General features: G+C 38.8%; 1 protein-coding gene across 1 annotated transcript; it reads right to left on the minus strand.

Annotated features, from left to right (window-relative positions):
- Positions 1-1,821: 1,821 nt before the first annotated feature.
- Positions 1,822-12,356, minus strand: tmem45a (transmembrane protein 45A). The gene is made up of 6 exons (XM_005804416.3): positions 12,105-12,356; positions 6,340-6,548; positions 6,044-6,256; positions 4,695-4,879; positions 4,469-4,611; positions 1,822-2,687 (listed from the first exon to the last, which is right to left on the minus strand). The coding sequence occupies exons 2-6, from the start codon at positions 6,533-6,535 to the stop codon at positions 2,591-2,593; spliced, it is 834 nt and encodes a 277-aa protein (XP_005804473.1). The 5' UTR covers positions 6,536-6,548; positions 12,105-12,356; the 3' UTR covers positions 1,822-2,590.
- Between the last annotated feature and the right edge of the window lie 548 nt (positions 12,357-12,904).

The raw sequence follows: 12,904 nt of genomic DNA on the forward strand, positions 1-12,904 counted from the left end.
AACTCCCACAAAGTAACAGCAGATGAATCCCATTAATCCCCAGTTTGTGGAGGATTCCTTCAGTTTTGGAGGCTTAAGCAAATTACAAGGACGTGATTAAATGACCAATTGATAACTCAGTTTAAATATTAGAAGGGTAAAGATGAAATGTTTTTGTTTTTTACCTTGAAAACCTTCAATTTATCTTTTTGGTCGTTCTTTCGAACCTTAATACAAAAGTGACAAAATAGTTATTTGATAATCCAGCTGGACTCACAGTTTAAATAGTAACAGGTAAAGATGTTTATTCTTTTACCTGCAAAACCTTTGGTTTATCCTTTTGGTCCTTCTTTCGATCCTTAATTGACTGAAGCATAGCTGGATTCTTAAAAAAAAATCGAATAAAACGAAGAATACAACTAATTTCTTCAGGAAGCGTTTGCACTTCTGGATGGATACAGTAAAACTGAGAATCAGTCAGAGGAGCTGTCAGTATTTCACCTGGCCAGGTGTACGGGTCCATGTCACTCATATCCGGGCAAAGCAGAGAAGAGGTCTCACTCCAATATATTTTTGTGTACATGCGTGTTTATCACTTTGATCAAACAGGCTAAAATATAATATTTTAATGCGTCTTTTATGATATCATTATCCAATTTGGCCTTTTTTTGTTAATACAACTCATCTAACTGATGCTTTCCTACATTTCATGACTTTTAAACAGGAATGTTGGCGTTTGTGTTTGAAAGGAAGCAGCGTCAGGCTTTGCATCATCTTTTTAATGTTCTGAGTGTTTAGTCTCTTCGAAATAGAAGATCTTTACAGTCTATTTTCCTTTTGTGAACCTGTTGCGTGTGTATTGTTTCTTCTATCGCGCCGTGAACACGGTAACAGTCAAATGTTTAGCGCAGAGAAACAAAATCCGCTACATCAGTAAGAGTGTGTGAAGTCAAAATTGATTCTGTAAAAATTCAGAAATTCATGCAAAGTCCAACCTTTTTTATATATATATTTTCTGATTAAATAGATTAATTATAGCAGCTCTACTGGTTAATAAAGTTACTTGAAGTTATAACTACTATAGTTTTTCAACACGTTACTTGGGATGTTTCTATGCATATTACATTTTAGAATACCCATTAACCTAGTCTGGTAAATTAATTTTTCTTTTGTAATTACAGAATAATTTATGGAGCTGGATGGAGTAATATGTGCAACACAAGCTAGAAAACTTAACTTGAAACATAGGCGGGTTTTTTTTTATATTGACAATCTGGTTCACTGCCCAGAGCGCCATTCCATCAGAGGGCGCCACAAGCACACACACACACACACACACACACACAAAAGAAAAGTCGGTAACACTTTATTTGGCGGGTTGTGAATAAGACTGTCATGACACCGTCATAAACATGACATAACACCTGTCAAGAACATGAGTGAATAAATCTTAATGAATATTTATGACTGTTGTCATAAAGTGTCATTTGGTAAATCATGACACTTTTAATACAAAGTTGACATTATTCAAAATGTCGTCGTTATAGCAACTTGTCATTAACCCAAAAAATCATGATCTGACATAAATTTGTTATAAAAGTATTACTGATTAAACTTCAGCTTTAATAACATAAAGCTACATATTTTTAAAAGTTTTGTCTAAGCATTGCTGTGCACTGTCTTATGTCTTATTTAATTCCAACTAACATAAAGACCTATTAGTGTGTTTTTAAATTAATATGAGCCACCTTTGATTGTCAGTAGTTCAAAATCTATAAAATACTTAATACTCAAACTTGTACTGGATTATTCAACACAAAGCAAAGATGAGTAAAATCACAATTTTAGTTCTATGAAATCTTTATTTGTCGCAACTGCACCCTAAACATTGTTAAAATCTGGTCCCATTCTCAAAAGATTTTGTGTTTCGATTCGAATTTATAAAAAAACAAAACATTTAACCAAAACAGATTTTTTAGCTCTGCTTTCCCACCACTGTGATTTCTTATCCCACCACATCTCAGAAGGGCTCTGTTGGATTGCGGTCCGGTGACTTCAAGTTATAAAAAAGTGACTTATAAGCTAACTTGAAAATCTGTGTTTGGTTGGCGTGCCACAGATTCATGTTAAACAGTAAAACGTAAACATTTACACCGTTTGAAAAAATGAAAAATAAAAGTCAGCCTTGGATTTGGGTTCAGACCACATGCATGGTCTGACGTTCTCGCAAGAGGAAAAAGACACAATACCAGTATGCAAAGTACGTAAAGGCAAACTTATAAAGTTGTACTTTTTTTACACCGGAATGAAGATGACTGTTTTATCAACATGTTGGCACAGACATAGATGAAATCAATCCAAATAACAGGCGACAAACTATTGTACAGACAATAAAGATATGGCAGAAATCAGTTTCCTGTCACTGCAAAAATAAATTATAAGTCAGGCTAAAAGGCTTTATAGCTGATTAAATAAGGCAAAGGAAACAATATATCTCTAAAGCATTCTTATAGCCCTGTTTTGTGTGCCTGTGTGCACCCTTAGTCGTGCTGCTGCTGAAGATGAAAGCTTCGCATCCCTGATTTGTTTTGGAAATGTCGCACAACAGTCCTCATAAAATCTCATCCTCTGACTCGGCATCCCGCTCCCGGGGCTTCAGAAGTCCCATTTCCATCGGAGGAGTCCTTTTGAGTCTGGAGCGAACCACGCTGAAGAGAAAACAAAAATAAATACCACTTAGGAGTAACATAAACCAGTGTGCTCGAGTGCTTTCAAGGGGACATACCATGCAAAATCCACCCCTGCTGTTGTATATATTTTATTGTGTACTTGGGAGTCTCTAGGAGCACAAGGAAGTTGAATTTAGCCGCTTGTGATGCTACATGAACATTTTTATATTCTGTATGGGTCATATTATTCAATCCAATTAGTTTTCTCTGTTACCTATTACGTTTCTGGATGATTACCTCGCAGTATTTGCTGCAGAGCTGCTAAAAAAGGCTATGAACTTCCATCTAAGCCAGGGGTCTCAAACTCACGGCCCGCGGGCCAACTGCGGCCCTCGGGACGTTAGTTTGTGGCCCCCGCCTTAATATGAAAGTTTAATGTTAGTGCGGCCCGTGAGTTTGATATAATTGGCACTTTTCAGTGTTGTGTGCGGAGCTGAACGAACTTACCAATCACAGTGGAGTATATTGCTCTCGGAGGCGGGACATCGGCCGGGCCTATTTGCATTTTCTATTTGTCATTATTTGCATGCGGTACATGCGCAATTTCCGCGCCCGCTCCCGCTTCACGTGCTTCAGCATCCAGTCTAGACCCGGAAGTTGCTGATCAGTGTAACGTAATTAAGGTTAGGCGCTGTAACGCTTGGGTTGTGTTTAAGGGAGGAGAGGAGGCGGCAGATTCGTCAGGACGGTCAAAAACTCACAACCACACTGGTACTGGGAATTAATAAATACGCTCTTCACCAACCTTACAAAGCCCGGTTGAACAGCTGCTATATTATCAAACATGAAAATTGAGCAGCGTCCAAACAACCCGTAACATTACTAAAAAGTTAGGGAGCTAACATGTCCATCTAGCACGTTTCTCCCACGCTCTCTACAGAGAAGCCGTGGCGCATACTTCTGACATCATTAGCAATACTAGAGTATCTTAAAGAGACACTACACAATTACGGCTGTTACAGCGCCTGACTACAGCCAAATATGGTCATAGGCAATCAGAAAGGTTTGGCTGAGGAGACCGTGTGTGTGAATGCGGCCCAGCCTCACCCAGACTCTACCTTCAGCGGCCCCCGGGTAAACTGAGTTTGAGACCCCCGATCTAAGCAATGTCGCGGATCCGCCATTTTTATTTCTCGCAATGACTTTGTGTTCCAAGTTTAAGGATGCAAAAGCCACACACGAATGAGTCAAAATGTTCGGCTTTTGGGTGTATTAACCCACACAATTCATTACACCATCTACTAGAGTCAAAAAATCTTCAAAGTGCATGGTAAATGTTATTTTTCTTGGACATTTACTCCCATGAGTGGGTAAAGTCCGTTTGCCTACAGCATTTCAACATCAAGCACTGAGCAAATTCTGCTGGTATCAATAAGTATTTGCCAAAAGACTTTGTCTGATCCTTCTGCTAAGATGCTAAGATGACAGCAAACTTTATTTTAGACAGAAGTTTATTGTGTGTTGATATGAAATCCTTGCCATTGTTTTGATAGCATTAGCATCGTGGAACACTGTGCGACCTGGAGGTGGGCGGGGTTTAAAGATTTAAAGAGACGGCACCAAAATGACTTGCTTTCAGAAAAAGGGGGTGAAAGAGGTGCGGGAGAAAGAGGGGGAAAATGTTGCAGTTTCACTCTATATAGACCATAATTGAATGATTTAAAAGGAAGAATTTAAAAGCATGACATGTCCGCTTTAATCTGGAAGCATTCCAGGACAACCAAACAGTTCTTCATATATCTATCGAAGCAAGTTCTTACCAGCTGACGGTGCCGTACACCACACCGACGACTAGAATGGCAAAGACGAAGTGCCAGGAGAAGCACATGGTGATAAACATCATGGTGTTGTGGTCTTTCATGTCCCACACGGTGCCGTTGGGAGGGTACAGCACGAAACCGATCTGTGAGCGAATAGGAAGGTTAGAGAGAGAGGAGCGCCCACTGATCTGAGCTTCAGTTTCTATGGGATCCCAGGCAGATTTACCTCCCAGAACCAGCTGCCTTGCAAGATGGTGAGGGTGCAGCACAGCAGCTCCAGGACGATGTTGTCTCTGTGGAAGACCTCCAGGAAAAATATAAGACTCTCACCAAAGATGGCGTAGAGGAGGAGCTGATGCACATGGACGTCCAGCATGGTCCGTCCATGGAGGTGGTAGAGGAAGAGGAACCCTGAGCAACAGAAAACAGATAGAACTTGATAGAAATAGAGGAAGGAGTTCAACTTTATGAAAATTGTTAGTGTATTTCATCCGCTTATGGGGCCCTGCTAAAGTATTTAAACCTCTTGAGAATTTCACATGATAGGTTTTTTTTTTTTAGAACTTCTTAGAAAAATTTTGAATTAATATCAATAAGAACAGCATTTAATTTCCCTTTGGGATCCATGAAGTATTTCTGAATTTGACTAAATATCTGTGTGTAGTGTCCAATATACTCTTACGTCCCACTCAGTTCTTTGTAAAATGACTGAAATTACAGTTTCCTGTCCCTGAAAGGACAGGAAGCTGTAATTTCAGGGACAGCTTATGTTTATCTGCCATGCCAGACACATGGCAGATAAACATGTATCTGCCATGTTTATGGTGGCAGAACAAAAATTATTCTTTGCAAAAAAAAGAAAAAAAAAAAGATCAAGCTCAGCCAGACTGCAGATGAACATGAATGTTCAAAGATTCTCAGTTGTGTTTAGGTGTTGACTTTGACTGAGCCATCCTAACACGTGTTTATGCCTTAATCCACACCTGGAATCTCAAATTAAAGTTTTTGAGGACACACCTCATTTAAATGAGCATGAAATTAAGTTCCACAAAGTTTTGCTAGCAACTGCATCATTTGATCGTGTTGTGGTCAAGCAGAGACAAATTCAGAAACTGCAGGATACCGTCCTGCTACTCCATTGTGTCTCTGGCTGCGTGTTTAGGGTCATTGTCCAGCCGGACGGTATAAATCTCCACTCCACCTCTTTCTCAAGACTTTTGCTGTTTCAAAAACGTTTCTCATAGATTCGCCTGCCTGCCTGTTGCTGCTGCAAGCAGTCGTTTCTAAAGCCACATCCTGCCATCAACATGTCAGAAGGTGGGAATATCATGTTCAGCGAACAATTTCAATCTTGGAAGTAAGAACATCTGGGAAGAAATGTGAAGCTTTTTTGTTTGTTTATTTCGGAACAGAAGATGATTCAATTTCACAATGCAAAATTGAAATTAAATAAATTATGGCTACTGAAGAATCCAGATGTTTCTCTCAGAATTCTGACTTTTGATTTGACAAGATTGATGTCATAATTCTAAGGTTAAAATTAGTTATTTCCACACAGACGGACACAGAACACACCTTCGACAAAGAACGCGATCCCCAGCATCAGCTTGTCCAGGGCCACCGGGACGGCCTTGGTCGTGTGGACAATCAGAGACACGACGGCGGCCAGGAAGAAGAACAGGTACATGGTTGTGTGCTGCCAGATGTGCAACTGCTCCCAGTGTTTCTCTGTAAAGTCATACAAATGAAGCATCGGGCCATTTGCGACATACTGCTCGCAGATCATACCTGGGGAGAGCAAAGGGAGTGTTAGCCCACCTGCATTAGGACGATTTAAAAAAAAATTGGAGAAGAAACAAAGACCCGCTCACCAATAACGGAGCAGAAGAGAAAAAAAGAGTTTTCAATTATCTCCATGCGTCGCTGCAAGGTCCTGCTGGCGAGCCGGGTGGAGCCAAAGCTTTTGTTCCTGCGGGTGGCGTGCCAGAGGGAGAACTTTCCCGCCCACCAGATCCCTATTAGCAGGAATACGGTGCCGGGGAGAACGTGGCCCTGGAAGCTGCCCATGACCCCACAGCACCTGCACGACAGCAAGCCAGAGCAATCATCGCCTGAATCCCATGGGTGGACTGGATAAGCCTCCTCTCTCTGTGATTTTGAGTCTGAAAATCTCTTATTTTGGGAAGGTGATGATATTGATAACAGGATAATGTTGCAAGTTTGCTCAAAGACCAATAAACTTTCATTTTGCGCGGAGCACTCCACACTGGAACCGAGAGACATTTTAAATATCTGAAATAAAACACAAAAACCAAAAACAATAAAGAAGAAGGAAGTAAAAACCAAGAATAAAATAAACAATGAAGCTTCTAAACAAGATTTCCCTTCAAAAAGTATTAACCATCAGATTGGATGGTTAATACTTCCAATCTGATGGAATTGGAAGTATTCCAATGAGCTTGTTTCTGAACTAACAAGCTCAGAAACTCCGCTTGTTAGTTTCTTTTCCTCCGCTTCGTAATATGCTTAAATTCAGCGGGTCGTCTCGTCTACGAGGAAATCGACGACTTTCCTCTGCAATTACCATTTTCAGCCTTTTGATCCAACTCCTCCAGCGTTGCCATGGCTCCGTCTCTGATTTTCATAATACCGTAGCCCTCTCCTTCAACGCCGCAGTCCTGCCCTCACCTCACGCTGACATTTCAAACAAAATCCCAATAAAACGCGCTGCGGTTTTGCGGCAGCAACGTGATAAAACGTGAGGAAGATCAAGAAGGGCCAACACTTTCACAAGGAGCTGTACATAATTCACAGAGACGGGAGAGGCGTGTAATAAAATGAGATGGAAAAAGTGAAGGAGTGGCCGTAATTTGGGTAAACAGCAGCAAACCTACATCTGTTGGAGAGCAAATTACGTCGGAGGAAAGGGCTTGAACTTTTAATAGTATAGAGCCAAAAATTATTTAGAAAAAGAAAATAAAACCTCCTTACACGGAATGAAATAGCCTAAAGAGGAAAAACACAAAAGTACCCCCAAACACCCCAGCTGTACTCCTGTACTCTCCTTTGTGATGGAAATGACAAAGGGAAGCTTTTGAACATCGACAGAGCGTTTGAGATGTTAAATGGAGCTCATCTGTGTGTCAGATGGCTCCTTTCCCTGTGTGAGCTCTTCAGGCAGAAGAAAACCCTTCAGCAGCCACGGCGAAGCCCTTCCTCGCCTCACTGCAGTGTCACAGGAAGAGCCATCAGAGCCTGGGCGGCCTTAATCACAGCGGCCTTAAGCAACAACAAGCCAGCTGCGGCCGAGACGCTGATCCACTCCAGGAAAACCTGGACTTTTGTTGTACTGAGAGCAGCGGTGAAGGGGGTTTATTCACTGATGTAGCCAATGCTGCATCATGGAACATTGTTGGCATACTGCATTCAGCTGCTTAAAGACTTTTTCTATTTTTACTTTTATTTTGTGCTTAACCCTGGTGAAAAAATAGTATAGTTTAGTATACTTAAGCATGTTTTATACATACTCTATTTTTCTGAAGTACACTTATCAAGTGGGTTCACTTATTAAGAATATACTACAAGTGTAAAATAAATACACTTTTAGAAACAAGCTTCTAGTACTCTTTTTGAACATTTATTTTTGGTACACTTTCTGAAAGTATGTTTTTTTTTCTACAATATGCTTTGAATTCTAATTAAATATATTACTAAAATTACACTTTGGATAATCATTTTAAAAATACACTTTGCATGTATTTGTATAAAAGTATGTTTTAAATGCACATTTTCGAAATATATTACAGATATAAACAGTACTTTTCTGAAGTTGCGCTTTTGGTGGTATTTTCAAATAGGTTTTGTGTATATTTGAGTAAACCGTAATAAATCTCAAAATAAATACATTTCAATAATATTCGTAAGTACTTTGTAAATAGTGCCTAATAATTAGACTCTAAATATGTTGCAATTAAATACTTTTGGAGTTTACCTATGCTACTTTATGCTAACTAAGTATGCCTTGCTAGGTGCCTTCATAATCTTTTACTATTTTGTTAAAAAGGCAAAAAAATAAAACTTACTGTGTAATAAGAGGCGAAAAATTAAACATATCTAACAAACTATAAATGGAAATAGTGGATAACTTCAATCCAGCAGCTTCTGTCTCTATATAAATAAAATAAAATAAAATAAAATAAAATAAAATAAAATAAAATAAAATAAGTAGCCAAACTACAAAGCGATAGCTCCCAATGAGCAGTTAGCAGAAGTTAGCATTTTAAAGATTAAACGTAGCTAAACTGGATAACATTAATAACACTAACAGTTAAAAACATATACAAAACATAGCGAAATTACTCGTGAAACACCCTGTGCTATCGAATTGTTCTAAAATAGACGTTAAAATATAATACTTGAAAAGAAAACACAGAGCCGGTTCTGATACATACCGCAGTCACCGAAAGCAACGGGGAGGAGCTGTTACTATGGCAACCGCCAATTGCCATGCGCAGCATAACAGATTAAAAAAGAAAAAACACCAATAAATGTCTGAATAAACAACTTGTAGATTAAACAAACAAAAAAAAAAATCAAAGAATAAATAAACAAATTTTAACAAACTTCACATCCGCAACGCTGCCAAAATAAAACTCTGTTTTACATATACAGGCAAGGAAGGCTCCCGGAAATGTTTTTTTTCATCCGGTCCCAATCATCATCAGTTCTGATGATGCCACATGCATAGCGAGTCCACAACGTCTTAAAATTGTAAGTCATACTGGAATACTGTGACATTGTATTAAAACAATACTCTGTCCTTTACTCAGTTCCTCTAAAGTGTACCTATTGTTTTATTATGCTAATTTTCATTATCATGTGTATCATGTGTAAACTTTTAATATATTGACAGTTTGTACAATTCCCTGATGGCATATTAGCAATGTACTCTTTAAAAATGTGACTATATTGAGTACACAAAATAATTTGTTTCACCTGGAAAGTGTGTTGTAACTGACCCTTCTGTGTACTGGTGAAGCATGTAATGTACAAAGTGGCAAAGAAGAAGAATAAAAGATATTAAGTAACTGAAAAGTGTACTTCATTTGCAATTATAGTAAACCAAAAGTGCAATTGGAGAATACTGTGATCACAATACTAATATATAAAATGTATAAAATTTTAAAGATATTCTAAATATATTTTCATTCACAAAAATAGTACACTTAAGATATGCTAACCAAGCACGTTTATATGACATAAAAAGCCATGTACGTAAGCGTAACTTTAGTTGTTCCAAAAAAAGCACATGATAGTACACTTAGTACACTTCAAATTGTGCTTTGCTACAATTTAATTACTATTAAAATACACTAAGCACAAAATCAGTTGTTCCAAAACACCATCCTTCAAGTTAACTAATCCTTAACTAACTTGAAGAATACTGATGATTATTCTGACTTCATGTATGCTAAGATTTATCGTACTTGTTATATTTATTTTCCACCAGGGTAAATATTCAAGGTCAAATCATTTTTAATACCCATTTGTGACAAGCTGAGTTGATACAATTAGATTTTGTAAAGGCCAACTGAATGTTACTTTGTTACTTGTAGTTGCTGTTAAAGTTCCATGCTTTTATTTTGGCAACATTCTGTATACCGTGTCTATGCTACGAGAACAACAGGTTCACTGCCATAAAAAAAAAAGGTTAAGAGCAAGATAGAAAAACGCACGAAAGGCAACTTAAATTTAGCTTCAATCAATAAGACAATAACAAGCTAGCGGCAATTGAAGTTTATTTAAGTAATTTAATTCTGCGACTGCTTGATTAATGATTCATGAGAGGAATTGTATCGGTGTAACGAGCTTTGCTTCACTAACGGTAAAAAAACGATTGTAATTTTTATTGCTCTCGTTTAGCTCGTGCGGTGGTTGATTACATGCAAGGACGACTTTAATACATCATCATTTTACCATCAGTTCCGGCCTTCTCAAAGTTGACTGAATGCTACAGATTTTTTTTTTTATATCAAGCGGCAATCGATCCAATACCCATCAAACACAAGGTCAGTATCGCCGATACTGATGCTGATTCTGACACTGATACATTTTAAGTCCGACATATCATCAAACTTATGACCTTCAGACGTTTTTTGTTGTTTTCTTTTAATTATTTTTGTTCAAATCTAGGACACAATTTGGACAAAATGTATAGGTGTCTACTAGACTTCATAACATGATAAACAGTAACAATAGAGAAACAAAACAACTTACAAAGGGCAGAAAAATCTAATTTGAGAGCAAATCAAAACAAAGTGCTTTTATGGTACGGTTGAGAAACTACAACTCAGACATAAAATAAAATTTCAAGAGTGATTCTGAAACGTAAGTATCGATATTATCACGCTGTTGTCGATCCGATACTGATACCGACTTGGTATTGTTATTGTCGATATTTTTGGATAGATCCCTCCATCTCTAAAGATCCGATTACTGCCACCCTCGCAGAACAAGTCTGACAGCAAGAAGCAGGCTTCCTACAAGTGACTGACCTACCAAAATTAGATCACACATTTGTGTTCTTCTGCTTTAGATAACAACGCCGCAACAAACATGGAGCCTTTATACGTCCTGTTTCACTCAACATAAACATACCACAGCATTTCAGGAAAAAGAACATCGTATGGCGGTCGAACATGGCGGTGGTCGTGTGATGCTCTGGGGTTGCTTTGATCCTTCAAGTCCTTGACAACTTTCTGCAGGGTATGGAGCCATGATATATTTTCTTTCTATCAGAAAATCCTGATTGAGATTGTCTAACCATGAGTTCTAAACTGAACGGCAGATGTGTTATGCTGCACCAAAATGGCCAAAAGTACTAGAGACGTCCACCTTCTTGGAATCTGGTTCCAAAAAGGTGGACTAGATTCATTTCTCACTGAAATGCTGTTGTACGACTTTAAATGGGCCACGCATGAAAACCGTCCAATTAACACAATTCCACAAAACAAAACAAAAGTCCTTGTAGAACACTTATTGTGAGTTATTATCACAAATACTTGATGAAAGTCCTTTTCAGCAAGGGTGCAACTGTGCTATATTTAGAGCGTGACTTTTTGTATGCGTGACAAGTTGATTTGTTTGGCGTTTTTGCTTTTCTTTAAAAAATAATCTGATTTTAAAAATAGATTTTTAAAAATTACTTGGGTAACCCTATTCACAGCACTGATGTTTGTTAAATACATAAAAATAAATGTCCATCTTAGGTCTGGGTTGAAATTCTTCCTGTGATTTTTATTAGGAAAATTATGAGGCTTTTTTAATAGAAACTTTCACACAAAGACATAGATTCAGATGCGCGCAAGTTATTTATATTAGCTTAGTTTTTCAATTTTACAGCATCTGGGTACATGCACGAAATCATTAATTAGGTTTTAACAACATAGCTAAAAAGTCATCATGCTTACAGAGTAAACAAGGTTAGAAAAGTAAGATCCATGTTTAATATTTGTCAGTGAAGAGGAAGTTTTCCATCTAATAATTAGATACGAGCTGAAAGCCACATCTCCATAAGTTTCCATGGCTCTGGATTCTCAGATACGGGGAAAGGGAAAACAAAACAAAACAGTCTTACCTGAGTTAGCTCGTCTCGGAAAACTAAAATATCGCAAGCATCAAGTATTTTCAGGAAGAAAAATGTTCTCCTTCTCTTTTTCCCATCACACAGATCGCTGCTCCCTTAGAAACGAACAAGGATATCTAGACTGTTTCAGCTGGACACAGAGTAAACACCAGCAGATTGTGAGCCAGATTCCCAGCAGCCGGATCCCAACTTTTTCACGCCACTAAGGATCTTTCTTTTTTTTTTTTTTTTTTTCCTCCTGTCTTAAACCCAGCAGGCCAGCGCTGCTCGGCGGAAAGAAAACATCCCATTGGAGAAGAGGCGGGCGCTGACGTCACAGGCTCGCGCTCTCATTGGCTGGCCGAGCCGTCGGTCAGCGGTGTCCACGTGTGCACTTTCTCTCCGCCCGCTGGCGCTCGTTCCCGGTCCGTCTCTTCTCACAGGAAACCGTTACTTTCCGTGGCGCGAGGGAGGGCAGGGCGAACCGGAACAAGAGCCCCGGCACGTCCGCTGCAGCTGGAGGAGGACGTCACCTTTCACTGAGGACGTGAGCCTTCATCCCTGACTACACTTCTCTTCAAAAACCTCCTCTAAACAAGGAGTGTTATCATGGAGGTATTCAAGTAACTAGGAAGTTCTCCATAACTATCCCAGCTCTTTCAGCGAACCACTGGCGCAACAGCAATACGCCTACATGTACATCATACTGGACAAAACAGAAAACTTTTACATTTTTAAAAATGTTTTTTCTCAGTGACTGTGAAAGGTTCATAACATTTGCTGTCACAAAAAGAACACGTTTTTGAGCACTA

The sequence above is a fragment of the Xiphophorus maculatus genome, chromosome 9 (assembly GCF_002775205.1).
Source record: "Xiphophorus maculatus strain JP 163 A chromosome 9, X_maculatus-5.0-male, whole genome shotgun sequence".
In the NCBI taxonomy this organism is placed as follows: Eukaryota; Metazoa; Chordata; class Actinopteri; order Cyprinodontiformes; family Poeciliidae; genus Xiphophorus; species Xiphophorus maculatus.

Excerpts from the sequence above, each read along its gene's own strand:
- tmem45a (XM_005804416.3), bottom strand. The coding sequence starts at position 6,535 with ATGGGCAGCTTCCAGGGCCACGTTCTCCCCGGCACCGTATTCCTGCTA. Across the intron at positions 6,257-6,339 it reads TCTCTTCTGCTCCGTTATTG|GTATGATCTGCGAGCAGTAT; the intron begins GTGAGCGGGTCT and ends TGCTCTCCCCAG. Across the intron at positions 4,880-6,043 it reads GATCGCGTTCTTTGTCGAAG|GGTTCCTCTTCCTCTACCAC; the intron begins GTGTGTTCTGTG and ends TCTGTTGCTCAG.